Source organism: Hemitrygon akajei, chromosome 5, assembly GCF_048418815.1.
Source record: "Hemitrygon akajei chromosome 5, sHemAka1.3, whole genome shotgun sequence".
Lineage (NCBI taxonomy): Eukaryota > Metazoa > Chordata > Chondrichthyes > Myliobatiformes > Dasyatidae > Hemitrygon > Hemitrygon akajei.
The window spans coordinates 167,602,541-167,622,695 of NC_133128.1; the positions used below are offsets into that span (position 1 = coordinate 167,602,541).

Genomic DNA, 20,155 nt, shown 5'->3' on the forward strand with positions numbered 1-20,155 from the left:
TCAGAGTTTTCTTTTAAATGATTATTGTTGGAAATCATTGAGTAGACCTAATGTTTATACCCAGTGATTTATAAACCATTTTATCGTGTTTGCTCTTCAGAACCTCCAACATTTATGAAGATACTTGAACCTGCTGAGGTAGTTAAATCTAGTGATATTACTCTTGAATGTGAGGTGGCTGGTACAGCTCCCTTTGAAGTTTTGTGGTATAAGGACAATAAGCAACTCCGTCGCAGTAAAAAGTACAAAATGATCTCTGACATTTCTTTAGTCAGTCTTTGCATTCTTACATCTGATAGCTCAGATGTCGGTGAATACATGTGTATGGTCAAAAATGATGTGGGAAGTTGTTCCTGCAGTTCTACAGTCAAATTGAAAGGTCAGTTATGTCCTTATCCTTGTTTCCTTGATATTGTGTGCTACTGATTTTATTAGTATATTCTTATTAAGTAATACTAAATTTTTCAAGCATGATCGAAATATAACAAGCTGTATTCTCTTCAAACTAGAGCGACCAACCTTCTTACAAACAATAGAAAATGCAACAGTATTTTCTGGAAATCCAACTGTGTTTCAGTGTGTTGTAAAAGGCTCAGGACCTATAACTACAAGTTGGAAAAAAGATGACAAACATGTCCGTGAAGATGAAAATATTAAAATTTCCTTTGAAAACAATATTGCTACATTACAGATCATTAATGCTGAGGAAAATCACAGTGGAAATTATATTTGTCAGGCAAAGAATGATGCGGGAACTGCAAAATGCTTTGCTACTTTGTTTGTAATGGGTTAGTAAGCATTTATAAGCACAAGTATTATCTGCATAATATAGTAATGTTGCTACTGAAATTATTTTAATTTTAAAATTAAACATGAGAGCATAAAAGTGAGAAATGTGAAAAATGGAAATATGTTGAGTAGCCAGTTAAGTGTACGCAGAATACTGTTCCCTTTCTGATTCTCTGTAGTACCCAATGTACATAGAGCAGTACAGCACAGTACAGGCCCTTCGGCCCACGATATTTTCTTGTCTGTTATAAACATACTCCCTGATCAATTTAACATTTCCTGCCTACCCAGCCCATATCTCTCCATTTTTCTTAAGTGTGTCTATCTAAGATTCTTTTAAATACTCCTGTTGTATCTCGCTCTATCACACCTCTGCAGTGTATTCCATGCACTCACCACTCTCTGTACACAGAGAGTGTACACCATCTGTACACATTACCTTGCATCTCTTGAACTCAATCCCTTAACTAATGATGACTAACACACCACTGGCCCGCATGGTAACTTGAGGGATCAATGGACCACGTCCCTAATATTCCTCTGTTTTTCCACATTACTAAGAATCATGCTATTAACTTCATACTCCACCATCAATTTCTATCTTCCAAAGTATATCAGCTCACATTTTAATAGATTGAACTCCATCTGCGACTTCTCTGCCCAACTCTGCATCCTGTCCATATCCTGTTGTAGCCTATGACAACCTTCTACACTATCTATAATTTATTAACCTATCCTTCCACTTCCTTATCCAAGTCTATAAAAATCACAAAGAGCTGGGACCACAGTACCATTGTCAGCTCTTCAAAGATTATTCCTAGGTATCAACAAGACATTTTATCCTCAAGTGTGTTTCTAAACGAGATTGATAAATGGTTGACCAGTTAGGGATAATTTGGTACCATCAGCACTGGGATTGCTGAAGCTAATTTCACATGAAACACCTTTGGCTGCATGCAGAAGAGACCTTTATTCCAATAGATCTGATTGCTTTGACCTGGATATGAGGAATCATACACATCAGCGGTTTATCCCTCGTGAAGTTATTTCCTTAAAATTACAACTTTTGATTCAATTTTGCTAAATTTTCTTGATGTAAATGATCTATTTTTTTCACAGAACCAGCAAATATTATAGAAAAATGTGAACCACTCACAGTGACTTCAGGAAACCCAGCCATTTTGGAATGTACTGTAGCTGGTACACCAGTATTAAATGTTGCATGGTTCAAAAGTGGAAAGCAACTGGAATCAAACAGAAGATATAAATTGAGCTTTGCAAACAAGATAGCCAGGTTAAAAATTTTGTCTGCTGAAACGGATGACAGTGGAAATTATGCTTTTAAAGTCCAGAATGAGTTTGGGGCTAACAGCTGTGAGGTTCATTTAACTGTATTAGGTCAGTGATTACATTTTGTTAATAGCTTTGTTTTCTTAAAATATCTAAAATAGTGGAGCTCAAAGTTTGAAATATTGACACTTAATCATTAATGTTATTGTTATTTGTCCCTTTATATGAACAGAGCAAATGATTCCTCCGTTGTTGACAAGGAAGTTAAAGGAAATGGGCAGTACTTTAGGATCTTTTGTGCGAATGGAATTCAAAGTTTCTGGTTCTATTCCAATGAGCATTACTTGGTATAAAGAGGACAAAGAGATATCAGCTAGTGACAAATATAAGATGTTATTTCAAGAGAACACAGTCTCGATAGAAATCAATGAGCTAGACTTTTCAGATGCTGGAATTTACACTTGCAAAGCAGCAAATTCAGCAGGAAAGGATGAATGCAGTGCTGTCTTAAGTGTAAAAGGTTGGAAATATTTCTTAACACAGTCTTTAATCATTGAATTTGTTTGCAAGAGAGATTGCGTTCACTATTAGCTGCAAAAGTGAAATTTTCAATTAAGTGAATCAACTGATTCTATACTTTGATAAGCACTATTAGAATTTCAAAGGATATGTTAGTTTGTGTAATTGATAAAGTTAGCTTTAATCTGATCTTTTCTTCCAATTTATGTATGAACTTGAGTTAATTAAATGTTTCTTTGTTGTATGATTTTTAGAGCCCCCAAGCTTTACAGATAAAATAATGTCCCAGGATGTTGTACTCGGTTCTACAGTGCAATTTAAGGGTGTTGTGAAAGGAAGTACACCATTATCCACAAAATGGTTCAAAGGGGACAGAGAATTGATGCATGGTGTGGCATATTCTATTTGGAATGATGGCTCGACATATTTTCTAGATTTGCTCTCAGCTAAGATATCTGATGCGGGTAGTTATACCTGCCAAGTTAGCAATGATGTTGGTACAGATGCCTGTTCTGCAGAACTATTTGTTAAAGGTGTGCAAATCTGTCTTTACTTTGCTATTTTGACTTATATGGAACAGTTTTTATTGCTTTGCTGTCTTGAAAGTTTAGAAACATTAGAAATCCCTTCGCAATTCCCTTCCTTCCCACTAATCTTCCTCCCGGCACTTAACCCTGCAAGCGGCCCAAGTGCTACTCCTGCCTATTCACCTCCTTCCTCACCTCCATTCCAGACTCCAAACAGTCCTTCCAGGTGAGGCAAGAGTGAACCTGCAAATCTGCTGGTCTATTGTAGCTGGTGCTCCTTATGCAGCCTCCTCTACATTGTTAGGACCCATCGTAAATTGAGGGACCACTTCGCTGAGTACCTCCATTCCATCCACTAAAAGCAGAACTTCACAATGACCAAACATTTTAATTCCAATTCCCATTCTTGTTTCAACATGATGGTCCGTGGTCTCCTCTTGTGCCAAGATTAGGTCACCCTCAGAGTGGAGGAACAACACCCTATACTCCATCTGAGTAATCATGATGGCATGATTATTGATTTCTCCTTCCAGTAGTTTTTCCCTCCCCTCCCCGCTTCTTCTATTCCCCATTCTGGCCTTTTACCTCTTCTCACCTGCCTATCACTTACCCAGGGTCCCCTCGTCCTTTCCTTACTCCTTATGGTCCACTCTCCTCCTGTCAGATCCCTTCCTCTCCAGTCCTTAACCTTTCTCACTCGACTTCCAGTATCACCCTCCAGCTAGCCTCCTTCCCCACCCTTCACCTTTTTAATTTTGCATCTTCCCCCTTCCTTCTCAGTCCTGAAGAAGGGTCTCAGCCCAAAACATCAACTGTTTATTCATTTCATAGAAGCTACCTGACCTGCTGAGATACTCAAGTGGTAGAATTTTGTAGGGCTATACATGGAGAGAGTAAGATACCTTGAAACACTCTGCTTTTATCTTAAGATCTGATTAATAGAACATCAATATATGATGATTAGTTTAAGAAAGACCTTGCAAATCAGGTAGTGACCACTGTTATTTATATGCGTCATCCAGTCCTAGAGGGATTATTATGGCAGTTCCAAGGATTTTTTGACTATTCCCCCCCCCACCCTGATTAAATGATGAAGGCTGCATCCCAATAACATATTAATAACAAAATACTGTTTGCTCTAATTAATCTATGAATTTCTTAAATTAGTAATTTGAATTATAAACATTATATAGTCAGTTGTTTATGACTTGGTTTGAATTTTTATTGAATAACTTTTAAATGTATATTTAAATTTTTAATATTCTGGTTTCCAGAACCCCCTACTTTCATTAAAAAGTTGAATTCTTCAACAATATTGAAAAAAGGCGTCTCAGCACGCTTTGAGTGCATTGTAACTGGAACACCTGAAATCAAAGTTTCTTGGTATAAAAATGGTGCTGAAGTTATTGCCAGTGACAAATATATAATATCATTTGATGGCTCTGTGGCAATTCTCGAGATTATTGATGTGGTTCTCGAGGACAGTATGTGCTACGTATGTGAGATTCGAAATGAAGCTGGCAGTGACAGCTGCAGCACAGAAGTTGAAGTTAAAGGTCTGTAATAATGTGCAGATTGGTATTAAACTACATTTGTTACTTTCTTGGGTAGGGATATTGTTAGTTTCAGTAATTTTGTTAATTTTGATTTCTTTACTATGATTACCTTATAGAACCTCCCAGTTTCAGAAGGAAACTTGAATCTGCTGAGGTTATAAGAAGTAGTGGTCTTACTCTTGAATGTGAGGTGGCTGGTGCAGGTCCATTTGAGGTTATGTGGTTTAAGGACAATAAAAAGATCCCACCAAGTGAAAAATACAAGATGATCATAAAGAATGTTTTAATTAGCCTTCACATCTTGAAGGTGGATATTCCACTTGTTGGTGAATATAAATGCACAGTAACTAATGAGGTGGGAAGCTGCTCCTGCAGTTGCATTGTCAGTTTGAAAGGTTAGTTACATGACAATACAAATACATATTTTGCCATTTTTATTGGATATATTTTAAAGTAAACTTATAGTAAAAGGATATATATTGGGGGTTAGGAGGTAACTTGAATTTTAGACTTTTTAATGATTTTCGTAACACCACATATTTTGCCATTTTATTTTCATCTTGAAAGAGGGAAGGGCATATCATTCATATTTAATTGTATGCTTCTTTATCTTGAATTAGAACCTCCATCATTTATAAAGAAGATTGAAAATGTTACAACATTTGTTGGAAATTCAACATGTTTTCAGTGCCTTGTAACAGGCTCAAAGCCTCTATCTATAAGTTGGATGAAAGATAATGTCGATATCAAAGAAGATGAAAATATATCAATTTCCTTTGAAAACAATCTCGCTGTGCTAACATTTGCGGCAGTTGAAGCAAAAGATGGTGGGAAATACATCTGTCAGGCCAAAAATGATGCAGGGGTTGAAAAGTCTTTTGCCACATTGATAGTAACAGGTTGGTTGGGAATATTAAATATAATTAGCTGACATATAAATACAATCTATTTCTATTCAAACTTATTTATCAGTTTAGTGTGAAAAAGAAGGTGGTGTTAAAGTGTAGAATGTACTGACATCACTCAAAATAATATTTTCTTTTAACAGAGCCTGCAAAAATTGTTGAGGCAGCAAAATCGTGCAACGTAACTGTAAAGAATCCAGCAGTTCTGGAATGTATTGTAGCAGGCACACCAGAACTAAAGATTAAATGGTTTAAAGACGGAATGGAGCTCACATCCAGCAGAAACTATAAATTGACCTTTGAGAATAATGTGGCTAGTTTAAAGATTCATTCGGTAGAGAAGTCAAATAGTGGTGAATATGCTTTTGAGGTCCAGAATGAATTTGGAGTTGACAGCTGCAAAGCTTCCTTGACTGTATTAGGTTAGTATTTCTAATTTGGACATGAAAAATAGAATTCTGTAATGACAAATGAAACTTTGCTGTTAAGATGACCTTTGCATCTTAAGCTTACAAGTTGTGCTCTGTGTTATACAGATCGAACGATTGCTCCAACATTTACAAAAAAATTAAAGGACATGGGTACTTCTCTAGGGTCTTCTGTGACCATGGAGTGCAAAGTATCTGGCTCTGTTCCAATGACTATTCTTTGGCATAAAGATGGAAAGGAGATAATGGATAGTAACAAATATAAACTAACACAGCAAGATAACGCCTCATCTTTGGAAATTAATCAACTAGAAATCTCAGACTGTGGAATTTATTCTTGCAGAGTATCAAATATAGCAGGAACTGATGAATGCAGTGGCAAACTAATTGTGAAAGGTGTGAATGTCCTTGTATTTTTTTCTCATATTTTTGGCAAATTAGATGTTTGACATGTCATGTTTTAACCTCATGAATGTCTTTTGTATGACCTAATTATTCTAAATTTATTATTCATTACTTAAAATGCAAAAATTGTAAGTTTATGCTCTTTCTCGCAACAAACATATTCTTTGTTCAATGAATTTTAGAGCCACCAAGATTTATAAAAAAGCCTATGCCTCAGGAGGTTCCCCCGCGCTCTACAGTGCTGTTCAAGAGTGATGCAACAGGAACACCCCCCCTGTCTTTCAAATGGTTTAAGGATGACAAGGAGCTAAGTTCTGATGCAAAATGTTGCATTGTGACAGAAGTTACATCCAGTTCTGTGCAACTGTATTCAGTAAACCATTCCAATGCTGGATATTATACTTGCCATGTCACCAATGATGTTGGCACAGATTCTTGTACAACAAAATTGTTTGTGACAGGTGTGGAATTCTTAATTGTGTGTGCCTATGTGTGTGTGTGTGTGTGTTTTCTCAGTGTCTTGTTTAGTTCTTAATTTGTTAACGTCTTTTAGGATTCTGAGATTTTGCAGTTTGTACAAACCTTTTTTATATGTATTCTATGTTGGCGTCTGTTGTCCATATGGCATTGTTGTATTGTCATATACTCTTTATCACATAAATCCTATATTCTTGCACTCTTCATGATCTCAAGAATATACTCTTCATTAAATTAGTTCCTTTTTATATAAAAAATACAATAAAATTACAGTTGATTTATATATGCCTTTTAAACATTTTTGAAGCATTCTCATCTGATTTGTAATGATGATTCAAATTCCTTCCACAAATTTAACAATTCCACTTTCCAAAAGATAATCCTCTGTAAAGCCAGTGCTACATGTGTTGTATTTTGGTTTTCTAGAGCCTCCATCTTTCATCCAGAAGCTGGAGTCATCGAAAATTCTGAAGAAGGGCGAATCAGCACATTTTGAGTGCAAAGTGACTGGAACACCTGAAATCAAAATTTCGTGGTTCAAGACTGATACTGAAATCAGAAATAGTGAAAAATATAAGATGCATTTTGATAATTCTGTAGCATTTCTTGAAATTAATGACGCTGGTTTAGAAGACAGTGGCGATTATATTTGTGAAGCTCAAAATGAAGCTGGCAGTGTCAGCTGCAGTGTTGCAGTTAATGTCAAAGGTAGGCACTTATTTACCAATCAAAAAATGTTATCAAATGACTCAGTGTAAATATAAAAGTGAGTCAATTATGTTCTTTTTTTCCCAGAACCACCTGCTTTCAGTAAAATGCTTGAGACATTGGATGTAATAAAAAGTTCTGATGTCATACTGCAATGTGAATTCAGTGGTACATCTCCTTTTGAAGTTACCTGGTACAAAGACAAAAGGCAAATTCGAGCAAGTAAAAAATATAAAATTACTTATGAAAATCATGTAGCAAGTCTTTATATTCTTAAAGTGGAGACACCTGACATTGGGGAATACATGTGTATGGTGAAAAATGATGTGGGAAGTATTAATTGCACTGGCACATTAAATCTCAAAGGTCAGTAAATTTTCTAAGTTCAATATTTAACTTTTACTGTACCAATTTTGGGAAATTATTACTGTGAGTTTTTGTTTCACACATAAGATATACTTTATTTCTTTAGAGCCGCCCATATTTGTGAAGAAACTTTCAAACATTTCTTCAGTATTCGGAGAGCCTGTCACATTACAAGGTACTATTAGAGGTTCGGAACCAATTCAAGTAACATGGATGAAAGAAAATAAACAAGTGAAAGATAATGAGGACATAACTATTACCCATGTACAAAACATTGTTACTTTGCATATTTCAAAAATGGAGCCTGTCCATGCTGGAATGTATGTTTGTCAAATCACAAATGATGCTGGAATGCAAGAGTCCTCTGCTGCATTATCACTCTTGGGTCAGTAACTTAATGTCAATATATATGAAATTTAATTCATGTTTGAGAACACTGCAGATGATTATTTTATTAATGATATATAAGAATATTTTGTAAAACTGAATTTGTTTCTTACAGAACCTGCCACTATAGTGGAAAAAGCAGAATCTGTCAACGTAACTTCAGGAGATCCAGTAACTTTGGAATGCATTGTTAAAGGCACACCTGAGCTAAAAGCAAAATGGTTGAAAGAAGATCAAGAATTAGTGTCTGGCAGGAAATACAAGATTAGTTTTCTTAATGGAATTGCTATCCTAAAAATTCTATCTATAGAGAAAGCAGATGGTGGTGAATATACTTTTGAAGTCCAGAATAATGTTGGTAGCAGCAGCTGCAAAGTATCAATCAACGTTCTAGGTTTGACTTCCTGTGTTTTCTTACCTTGCACTATTTTCTTTACTGTTTATTAATTAATTTTTAAAATCTCTTTCTAATCATGGGTTTTTTTTGCTATATAAACAGATCGTATTATTCCACCAACATTTGTTAGAAAATTAAAGAAAATGGATGGTATCTTGGCTTCTTCACTCAAAATGGAATGCAAGGTTTCTGGATCGCCTCCGATTACTATGTCTTGGTTCAAAGATGGCCATGAGATTGTCCATGGCGAAAAATATCACCTGGTATTTGGAGAAAATAAATGTGATTTGAAAATCAATACTTTGGAACTATCTGATGCTGGCAATTATTTATGTAAAGCAACCAATGCTGCAGGAAGCGATGAATGCAGTGGTGCTTTAACTGTGAAAGGTCAGTTTGATTTTTAATAATGATACTAATTTTTATTATTCTTTGCATAAAAAGTGCACTTTATGGTTGTAACAATTTTCATTTGATAGCAATTTGGCTATAAATTTGTGAATATTTATCTCAAATGAATGGTGTTCAAAGACATAATTTATGAAAGCTGTAAAGTATAAATGACAAGAATATAAAATAAAAAAACAGGACATGGTTGTTATATTAATTAATCAGGCAATATCCTTAGTGAGAAAAACAGTGCTTATACCTCAGGTTGATGACCTTTCATCAAATTGAGGCAGGTTAGAAATTAGTTAATATTTCAGGTTGAAACCTTGTCCCGATGGAGAGTTTTGATTCAAAACATAAACAATTTCTTCTCCACATTGTTGGCACTCAATCAATCCACTGAGTTCCTCTCACAGATTGCCTGTTGATCCAGCTTCCAACATCTGTAGCCGCCTGTTTCTCTTAAAATCATTTGGAAAGAAGGGGGAAAGAGGGTGGAACCAAAGGAATCTCTGTGATGGAGGCCAAGAGATAGCAAAAGGGATATATGGGTGTAGGGCTAGCTGATCTTACAAATTACAATTAATTGGTCTAGAAAAGTTGTAAATAGGAAAAGACAAGTCAGAGCACAGAGGAGAAAAATACACAATGCTGGAATTGTGAGATAGAGAATGGGGAAATGTTTGAAAGGACACCAAAGTTAGTCTTGAATCAGGATGGAAACAAATTCATTAAAAATTATTTGTAGAAAGGAATAGCCTGATTTCCTGATCTTATAATTTAGACCTAAACATTAAGGAAGGGAAAAGTATAGGACAAATGTAGCAATATGGTTTGCTGTCAGAAGAAGAGGATTACAAAAGTGTAAAGTCTGTAAAACAAAAGACAATTGATTTTATTTCCATTTATAACAAAATGTCTCTAAAATTTTCCATTTAAAAGAAATTATGCAATATATTATTTCATTTTCACCCTTTAGAACCACCTTCATTTGTGAGTAAACCAGATCCTCAGGAAGTTTTACCTGGCTCAACAGTGAAATTTGTAAGTATTATTACTGGCACAGCACCATTGAAAGTAAAATGGTTTAGAGGCAGCACTGAACTGGTAACAGGAAGAAGAAGTCACATATCTTTAAGTGACTCAACATCAGTACTTGAGCTATTAAATGTGGAACCTTCCCAAAGTGGTGACTACATTTGCCGAGTTAAGAATGAAGCTGGTGAAGAATCTTGTACAACAAAATTAGTTGTAAAAGGTTTGTAAAATACACATTTTAAGGATGAACATGAATAATAACATTTTAGCAAAGTTACAAGTATATATTTTTACAATTATTTGTCTATGTATTTTTTTAACCAGAACCAGCAGTATTCCAGAAAAAAATAAAAGATTCCAGTGCAGTACTGGGAAAGTCAGTTTGTCTTGATTGCATATACTCTGGTACTCCAGAAATCAAAATAACCTGGAAAAAGAATGGACTTGAGATATTCCAGTCCGAAAAGCATATTATTACGACTACTGAAACATCTTGCATTTTGGAAATTCTCAACTCTGTTAGAGATGATGGTGCAACATATACTTGTGAAGTACAAAATGAAGCTGGAGGGGACACTTGTCAGGCTGAAGTAAAAATATTGGGTGTGTTCACTTTTAATTTCTTTCATTTGTAGAATTAAAACCAATACGTTTCTTATTTGCTTTTTTTAATCAAAACATTTGGTATGCATCTGTTTTTAATCATTATAATGTATTGTTTTTAATCTTAGAACCGCCAGCATTTGTCCAACATTTAGAGCCACTGGAAGTAACAGTCGGTGACTCAGGATCTTTTCAATGTGCACTGACTGGAACACCTGAAATAAAAGTAGCTTGGTACAAGGGAGATACAAAACTGAGATCCACCCCAAATTGCAAAATGGAGTTTGTGAACAATATTGCAAAATTGGAATTAAAGAAAGCAGCAATGAATGACTGTGGAGAATTCGTATGCAAAGCTGAAAACAAAATAGGTGTCTGTTCATCAAAAGCTGTGCTCACTGTACAAGGTGATGTTGGTTGGTACATTAATTAGTATTGTGCAGAATGTGTATGCCTTTATTAGAACATTTTGACCTTTTAATTATTGTTAAGAGAAGTTTGTACAATCAATTATATTAACTCTTCTGTTATGGTTTGTTTTACAGAGCGCAAAACTGCACCTTCTTTTGTAAGAAAACTTAAGAATATGGAAGTAACCTTTGGTCTTTCAGTAACATTTGAATGTCATACTGCTGGTTCAGCTCCCATTGAAACTTCTTGGTTTAAAGATGGTGTAAAATTGGTCCCTGGAGAAAATTTAAATATGTCTTTCATGGAGAATGTTGCAACTCTTAAAATTCTTAAAGCTGAGATGGAGCATGCTGGTGAATACACTTGCAAAGCATCAAACATGATGGGAGATGCTTCATGCAGTTCCAGATTATCTCTCAAAGGTACATTGAGTTAAACATTTACGATTTTGACTTCTATAATTAGTTAATATTTACCATAAACTATATAGTGTTGACATTTTAATAAATATCTGCTTTCATGTTGCTGTGCATAGTTATTACTTTGTTACTTTTACAATATAATATTTATGTTTACATTTTTAGAGCCTAGGGTTGCACCCCGATTTGACAAAAGACTAGAACCAGTAGAAGTTACAACAGGGGAAAGTGTGGATCTTGAATGCCATTTAATTGGGTCCTTCCCAATTAAAGTTACTTGGCTGAAGGATGGCAAAGAGATTCGATCTGGTGGCAATTACAAGATAAGTTATGTGGAAAATACACCCCACTTGATCATTCTGAAAGCAGACAAAGGAGATGTTGGTCAATACATCTGTGAAGCCAGCAATGATATTGGAAAGGATTCTTGCAAGACTGAAGTGACTGTGAAAGGTATTGATCAGTAATAATTACAAATCTTTGCTTTCTGTTATATCATGTGAGCCTAGATGTTAGTAATTATAGAAGAAACCTTTTAAATAATTAAAACTGAATGTAAGTTGTAAGAATCCAGGTTTGATTAGTTTCAGAGGATATTTTTTAACATCTACAGTATGATTCTTAATGGTTATTTGGTCAATTTTTTTTGATATTCTGTGCATGTGTATTTCTTATTTTGATTTTCCTGAACATCCTTAGGTTGGAGCTTTGCTTGCTATAATAGTTGGCATTGCTTTGGTAGCTTTTAGGTTTATTCAATATTCAGATATAGATTAACTATTAATAAAACTGAAATTGAAAAAAAATTAAAAGATCCAAACAAGATAACAAAAATGCATAAAGACCAATAAGTAAAATATCAAAATAATGCAAAAACAAAATTAAAAAGTAATACGTTCCTCCTCAAGTTCTGCACTACAATCCCCATGAAAATCAGCAAGCTGCAAGAATTTCCACCAAATATGACTTTGTGCATGATCCAAGAGGCAACTTCCTCTGCTTAAAGGTGACCGGAATCCTGTGGTGTAGTGAACTAATAATAAGTCCACATCAATGTACAGAAATGTGTGGTACATTGTCATTTCAAAAATTAAGTGGAAATAGTTCTGGCTTAGCTAAAGTTAGCATGCTTCAGAACAACTGGCTGTTTATCGCATTCATAGTGCTATTTCTGTCTGTTACAGATCGTAAAATTCCACCAAGCTTTACTAAAAAGCCTCTTGAAACAATACATGAAATACAAGGAAAACCTATAAAACTTGAAGCTCGTGTTTCTGGTTCACAACCACTATCTGTAACCTGGTTCAAAAATGAGCAAGAGATATTGCAAACTGAAAACTATGAGCTATCATTTAAACACAATGTTGTAACGTTGAACATTAAAAAAGCACAGTATGTTGATTCTGGTGTGTATACATGTGAAGCATCCAATGAAGTCGGCACTGCAAAGTTTAATGTCTCTGTTCTAATCGAAGGTTAGTAATACTTTACTGATACGTGCTGAGGTACCAATCATTGTCTGTATAAACATAGTGATCAATTTTCATACTGCTTGGGTCAAGTGGTTCCTTGCTGTTTGCTTTTGCAGTCGAGAATAGCCTCAGGCTTACATAGCTGTTCCCTATGATTTCAGAACTAATCTCTGCATTCAAATATAAATGGATTCATTTAAATTGATACTATTACCTTATAGGTATTTTTTTAAAACTGTAATACTTTAGGGACTATTTTATGATTATTTGAGGGTCATGGGATACAAAAGACAGTGTCTAAGTGGTGTTCATTTTATTTGGTATATGTGGGAAGCCCCTGTCTCTTGTGATTAATGAAGAGTTGGTATAGAAATTTTTGCTTTTTATTTTTCATAATGTGGCACTACTTGTATCTGCTGCACTTATTGAGAAGGTGGTGTTGAGCCACCTTCTTGATCAACTAATGTTTTCCTAGGGAAGATAAACACACGCTGTCAATGGGAAGTCAAGAAAATAGATTTTGTGACGATCAATGAGCAGCAATATATTTACAAACCAGAGTATTAAGCAGATGAACTTGCAAGTGGTTGTGTTCCAAATGTGCTTTCTTAGTGATAGAAGTAAGAGATGCTGTCAGAGAGACAAGTAAATGAAGTACATTGTGCAGCCATGGCACACAGAAAATAGAGGAATGAATGCTTAAAGTGGTTTAGAGTTGCAAATATGGTGCCAGTTAAACTAGTTGCTTTGTCAGGCTTCTGAAGTGTTGTTTCATGCTGAGATTGTTATTATGTAGAGTGATCTTGGTTTCTTTGCAGATGAATCACTGAAATTTAATATGATCATGGAGAAGCACATAGGAAGTCTGAATTGTCTTCTAAATCTGTAATTGTTTATTTTGCAGAACATAAAATGGCACCTTATTTCATCAGGAAAATTAAGAATATGGAAACATCTCTTGGTTTACCAGTGACCTTTGAATGTTGCACTGCTGGTTCTGCTCCTATTAAAGTATCTTGGTTCAAAGATGGTGTGAAATTACTCCCTGGAGAAAACTCAATCATATCTTTCATAGAGAATGTAGCAACTCTTAAAATACTTAAAACTGAGATGAATCATGCTGGTGAATTCACTTGCAAAGCTTCCAATGAAGTTGGAGTTGTTTCATGTAGTTCAAAACTAGTTCTTACAGGTATGTTGGATTAAATATTTGCCTTAATTTTACTTTAATAATGTTTTGATCTATAATTGATATAGCTTGTTACTTTACAATTGATATTTCTATAATAGAATTATTGTATTAATTTTTATAATGTTTTCAGAGTCCAGAGTTGCTCCTCTATTTGACAAAAAACTGGAGCCAGTGGAGGTAACAACCGGACAAACTGTGGACCTTGAGTGCCACTTAATTGGCTCTCCACCAATTAAAGTTACTTGGCTGAAGGATGGCAAAGAGATTCGATCGGGTGGCAATTACAAGATAACGTGTGTGGAAAATACACCCCGCCTGATTATTCTGAAAGCAGAAAAGGGAGATGCTTCTGAATATATTTGTGAGGCCAGCAATGAAATTGGAAAGGATTCATGCAAAACTGAAGTTACTGTGAAAGGTATTGATTAATAGCAGTTATAATCTTCACTCTCTCTGCATCTAATGAGCCTAGACTTCAATAATTTCAAAGCAGAATGTTTATTTTTGCACTTCAGAATTATTCTGACAAGTCATTTGATCATTTCTGTTATATTTTTATCTGTGTTTCTCACTATTATAATATTTAAAAATGTTTTAATGCTGATCATTAGTTCTCTATTTTAGTGCACATCAATCTCTCCTTTTCCTGAAGCACATATTTAACTTTGAAGACCAAAGAATGTGAACACCATTTAACACGGATAAGGCTGAATTTCTACATCAACTCCATTTTCCTGTATTTTCCCTTGTTCACTATGATCTGTAAACAATAATCTGTAATTCTTAGTCTTGAATATATTTAGATGAGTTAATGTCTACAATTCATTCATGAAAGCATAATATTATTGAAGAAATTAAAAATAGCTATGGATCTGATCTGACAATCTGGTTTCCTACATAAATTGCTGTTGCTTTTATCTTGTCCAATGGAAAGGCTCCATCCTAATGACTTTCCATACCCCTGGATTCCAGCAACATATCTACCAGGTCATGCAAAATAGGGGCCCTTTCCTGGAAACTTTCTGGTGATTGGCAAAGTTGGGGACAGGGCTTTGCTAACTGTAATAGTCGCCAATAGGTTTATTAGTTTTTAATTGCATAATATTCAAAGGTAGTTTAAAAACTATAATAATTAAGGCAAGTAATAAGTTAAATAGAACTATTTGAAAAAATGTTGCTTAAAATACACAAAGCAAGTAACAATTAAGAGCAAGTCAAAGCAAACAAAATTAAATATGTAAAACTATTGCTCTACAATTCCCATTAAAATAAGTGTGGCCACAGATCTTGCAGAAATTTTGTCAAATGTACCACTGCTTCTGTGTACTACAATGAACTAACAGTAAGTCCATGTGAGTACGACAAAAATTACCAATTGATCAAGTTGAAACCATCATTAAAAGTCAGCCTGCCTCAAGCCAATTGAATGTATGTGATATTTATATTGTTACTCCTTTCTATTGCAGATTATAAAATTCCACCAAACTTTACTAAAAAACCTCTTGAAACAATTCATGAGACGGAAGGAAAATCTATAAAACTTGAAGCTCATGTTTCTGGTTCACAACCATTATCCGTAACCTGGTTCAAAGATGAGCAAGAGATCTTGCAAACTGAAAACTATGAGCTATCATTTAAAAACAATGTCATAATGTTGAACATTAAAAAAGCACAGCTTGCTGATTCTGGTGTGTATATATGTGAAGCATCCAATGAAGTAGGCACTGCAAGGCTTAATGTCTCCCTGCTTATCAAAGGTTAGTGAAGGGTAATGATGATTGTATGGAATGCAAATTGTCCTCTTTCTTCAGTCGCATTTATTAATCTTTTAGAAGTGTTATTAGAACTATATTCATTTAAAGTACAAATCTCAAAAAGAAATTAAAGATAGTATCAAATAAAATGAAGAACCTAATAAAGTTGCCAGAGATTGCAGTACATTATAAGATAGCAAACATTTTAGAACTCAGTGAAAATAAGCCAAGAAGTTGATAAAGACAAGATGGAATATTAGAGTAGACTATTAAGAAACATAAAAATTGAGTATTATTTATTGTAATGTTCAATGGGCATTCTAAAATCCTTATTGTTGTAAACACTTCTTGTCAGCATATCATTTTGATGTTATCTTTTTTCTTGATTATACATTGGTTAAAGGCCAACAATTATTTCCCATCTCTAATAGCCCTTTATATAGTAGTAGTAAGCCACCTTCTTTAACATGCCATGGATTCCCAGGAAAGCAGCTCACAATGCCTTTGAGAGAGAATTCCATGATTTAGACCCATTTGTGATGACAATGATATCTTTCCAAGTCAGAATATTGTGTGATTTGCAGAGGAACCTGTACATGCCATGTGCTTTCTTGGCATAGAGTTCGTAGCTTTAACAGGTCCTATCAGAGTTGCCTAGGCAATTGACTGAAGTGTATTTTGTAGATGGTGTACACTGTAGCCATGGTGCGCAGGTACTGACTGCAATAAATACTTTGAGTGGCTTACAGCGGTTGCAGTATCCTTGTGCATGAATGACTGAAAATTAACTTGTGAGTATGGCATGCAAGTAGGGTATTCAAATTTTCATAACATTTTATTTTACAGAACATAAAACTCCACCTTCTTTCTTAAGAACAATGGAGAATATTGAAATAACCGTTGGTTCACCAATCACATTTGAATGTCGTGCTGCTGGCTCAGCTCCTATTGAAACTGCTTGGTTTAAAGATGGTGTAAAATTAATTCCTGGAGAAAATTTAATTATATCATTTATAGAGAATGTAGCATCTCTTAAAATTCTTAAAACTGAATTGAAGCATGCTGGTGAATACACTTGCAAAGCTTCCAACGTAGCGGGAGATATTTCATGTCATTCAAAATTGTCTCTCAAAGGTAAAGTATGTTGAGTTAAATATTTATTAATTCAGCTTCTTTCCTTATTTAATATTTGCCTTACTTTTATAGTATTAGGACTTCAATATCTACTTTCATCCGTTATTACTAGATGTTATTACTTTGCTGTTGATGCATTTATAATAGAGTGCAAATCTTGTTATGTTTTCAGAGTCTAGAGTTGCTCCTCAATTTGACAGAAAACTAGAACCGGTGGAAGTTACAGTTGGAAAAGCTGTGGATCTTGAGTGCCACTTAATTGGGTCTTCCCCAATTAAAGTTAGATGGCTGAAGGGTGGCAGAGAGATTCATTCAGGTGGCAATTATGAGATAACTTTTGCGGAAGATACACCTCATCTGATTATTCTGAAAGCGGACAAAGGAGATGTTGGTCAATACATTTGTGAGGCCAGCAATGATATTGGAAAGGATTCATGCAAAGCTGAAGTGACTGTGAAAGGTTATTGTTCAATAACAAATTATAATTCTTTATTCTTTGGTATATTATATGTGTCTGGGCTTTATTAATTATGGGATAAATGTTTACATCTTTTAAAAACGATTTATATTTGTTGTGCTACCATTCAACAAGAATAAAGCTGAACTTTCGTATCAGCTGCAATTCCCTCCACTTTCCCATTTCTCCTCTTCCCAATTGTGCTCAAAATCCTGTAGATCTTAATATAGAATATATTCAGTGCCTTGAGCAATTGATTTTTGCCCATTGGAGATTAATATCACTGAAGATATATTAAAAAAATCTGTGGACCATATCATGCTTGAATCACTGCCAGTGATCTGTCTGATCACCTTATTAGCACTTATTGCTGAGGCTCTAACTTCCACATTCTGGAATGCAGCAATATTTTATCAGGTGTTGCAGAAAAGATATCCTGCCCTCAAAACTTCCTGGTAGTTAGCAAAACTGGAGAGAAAGCTCTTGAAATTATTTTTTCATGTAAATAATTAAATATGCAACAAAATTGTTTTTGAGTCAAGACAAATAGAATGAACTAAAACACACAAAAATAGTTTAAAATAATTAAAAACAGCAAAGCAAACACAAAATTAAGAAGTAACATATTACCATTGGCCTTCTAAAATGTACACAGATCAAACCCTTTTATGTCTATGGGGTCTCAGATTTTACACCAGGCTTGATCTAGTGTATACTCCAAGGAGCAATTTGCTCAGTTTAATGTTCTGGTCTGCTGCAGAATTCCAGTTGAATTGCAATTTTAAATGGCAAATGACAGCAGTTCTAATTGGAACTGTTGGTAATAGTCAGCATGTTTTAGGCCAGGTAGATGTGTGTGTTTTTCATAATGCTACTTCTTTCTGTTACAGATCGTAAAATTCCACCAAGTTTTACCAAAAAGCCTCTTGAAACAATTCATGATACAGAAGGAAAATCTATAAAACTTGAAGCTCGAGTTTCTGGTTCACAACCATTATCTGTCACCTGGTTCAAAGATGAGCAAGAGATCTTGCAAACCACAAATTATGAGTTATCATTTAAAAATAATCTTGTAACAATGAACATTAAAGAAGCACAGCTTGCTGATTCTGGTGTTTATACATGTGAAGCATCCAATGAGGCAGGTTCTGCAACATTTAGTGTGTCTCTGCTGATCAAAGGTTAGTGATGGATATTCATGGCTATAAGGGTTGGCAAAACTTACACTTGCCAATGTATATTTAGAAACATAGAAAATCTACAGCACATTACAGGCCCTTTGGCCCACAATGTTGTGCCGATCATGTAACCTATTCTAGAAACTGCCTAGAATTTCCCTACTGCATAGCCCTCTATGTTTCTAAGCTCCATGTACCTATCTAAGAGTCTCTTAAAAGACCCTATTGTATCCACCTCCACCACTGTCGCTGGCAGTGCATTCCATGCACCCACCACTCTCTATGTGAAAAACTTACCTCTGACATCCTCCTTATAACTACTTCAAACCATCTTAAAACGATGCCCCCTCGTGTTCGCCATTTCAGTCCTGGGAAAAAGCCTCTGGCTATCCACACAAGCAGTGCCTCTCATCAACTTATACACCTCTATCAAGCCACCTGTCATATTCTGTTACTCCAAGGGAAAAAATAGGCAAAGTTCACTCAACCTATTTTCATAAGGCATGCTCTCCAATCCAGGCAAATTCACTGTAAATCTCCTCTGCACTCTCTCATTTCATCATTTTTAAAATATTTATTATTACAAAGTCCACTGGACTTCTAAAATCCTTGTTGTTGATTTCTCTTTGTTTAAAATATTGCATTTTAATCAATAACTATAAATACAAAGATGTTCATTATTTATTCATTTTTCACTATTTGGGCATTGCTGGCAAGGTCAGCATTTATTGCCTCTCTCTAATATTACTTGGGATGTAATGGTGAGTCAGATTCTTGAGCCATCACAGTCCTTCCGGAAAAGCTAGTCCTATTGTGCCTTTGAGAGGAGATTCCAGGTTTTAGGCCAAGTCACATTAAAGGAACATCAATTTATTTCAAAATCAGAATGTTCTGTGATCTGGACATAATCCTGGAGGCAATGGTATTCTCATAAATCTCTTTGGTTGTAGAAAAGCTGCTGTCAGAATTGGCTGGGCAAATAATTAGTGCATTTGTTGATGGCACACATACCATACATATGTTGCATATAGAGAGTGGAATGAATATTTGTAGTAATTTAGAATGGTAGATGCGGTGCCTATCAAGTCAAGTGCTTTGCTCCAGTGGTGTCAAACATTTAGAGCATTGTTTCAATGTCAGAGATTGAAAAGTGTTGGTAGTCAGAGGGACCTGGATATCTCTGTACACAAATAGCTGTTAACTTTTTGAACGGGCAAGTAGGAATTTAGAATTCCTTTATCTGTTTCTTCAGTTTTATAAGCTTATATTGCAGCTGTGATCATCAAGAATAAAATATACTGTACTATCTTGCCCTTGTATTAGTACATGAGTCCCTTGTTACTTCTGGAATCA

The 20,155-nt window shown here is 35.0% G+C and overlaps 1 protein-coding gene across 3 annotated transcripts in view; it reads left to right on the forward strand.

Moving 5' to 3' along the window:
* Window positions 1-20,155, forward strand: part of ttn.2 (titin, tandem duplicate 2) — a 340,760-nt gene that overhangs the window by 115,616 nt on the left and 204,989 nt on the right. For all 3 annotated transcript variants that reach the window (XM_073047117.1, XM_073047118.1, XM_073047119.1), the window contains 28 exons: window positions 101-379; window positions 510-788; window positions 1,909-2,187; window positions 2,312-2,599; window positions 2,853-3,131; window positions 4,400-4,681; window positions 4,798-5,076; window positions 5,302-5,580; window positions 5,730-6,008; window positions 6,123-6,410; window positions 6,602-6,880; window positions 7,323-7,604; window positions 7,692-7,970; window positions 8,077-8,355; window positions 8,473-8,751; window positions 8,857-9,144; window positions 10,124-10,402; window positions 10,507-10,785; window positions 10,914-11,192; window positions 11,331-11,618; window positions 11,781-12,068; window positions 12,800-13,090; window positions 13,992-14,279; window positions 14,410-14,697; window positions 15,746-16,036; window positions 16,880-17,167; window positions 17,340-17,627; window positions 18,515-18,805. In XM_073047117.1, coding sequence (XP_072903218.1) covers window positions 101-379; window positions 510-788; window positions 1,909-2,187; window positions 2,312-2,599; window positions 2,853-3,131; window positions 4,400-4,681; window positions 4,798-5,076; window positions 5,302-5,580; window positions 5,730-6,008; window positions 6,123-6,410; window positions 6,602-6,880; window positions 7,323-7,604; window positions 7,692-7,970; window positions 8,077-8,355; window positions 8,473-8,751; window positions 8,857-9,144; window positions 10,124-10,402; window positions 10,507-10,785; window positions 10,914-11,192; window positions 11,331-11,618; window positions 11,781-12,068; window positions 12,800-13,090; window positions 13,992-14,279; window positions 14,410-14,697; window positions 15,746-16,036; window positions 16,880-17,167; window positions 17,340-17,627; window positions 18,515-18,805 — 7,935 coding nt within the window. The remainder of the gene's footprint in view (window positions 1-100; window positions 380-509; window positions 789-1,908; window positions 2,188-2,311; window positions 2,600-2,852; window positions 3,132-4,399; window positions 4,682-4,797; window positions 5,077-5,301; window positions 5,581-5,729; window positions 6,009-6,122; window positions 6,411-6,601; window positions 6,881-7,322; window positions 7,605-7,691; window positions 7,971-8,076; window positions 8,356-8,472; window positions 8,752-8,856; window positions 9,145-10,123; window positions 10,403-10,506; window positions 10,786-10,913; window positions 11,193-11,330; window positions 11,619-11,780; window positions 12,069-12,799; window positions 13,091-13,991; window positions 14,280-14,409; window positions 14,698-15,745; window positions 16,037-16,879; window positions 17,168-17,339; window positions 17,628-18,514; window positions 18,806-20,155) is intronic.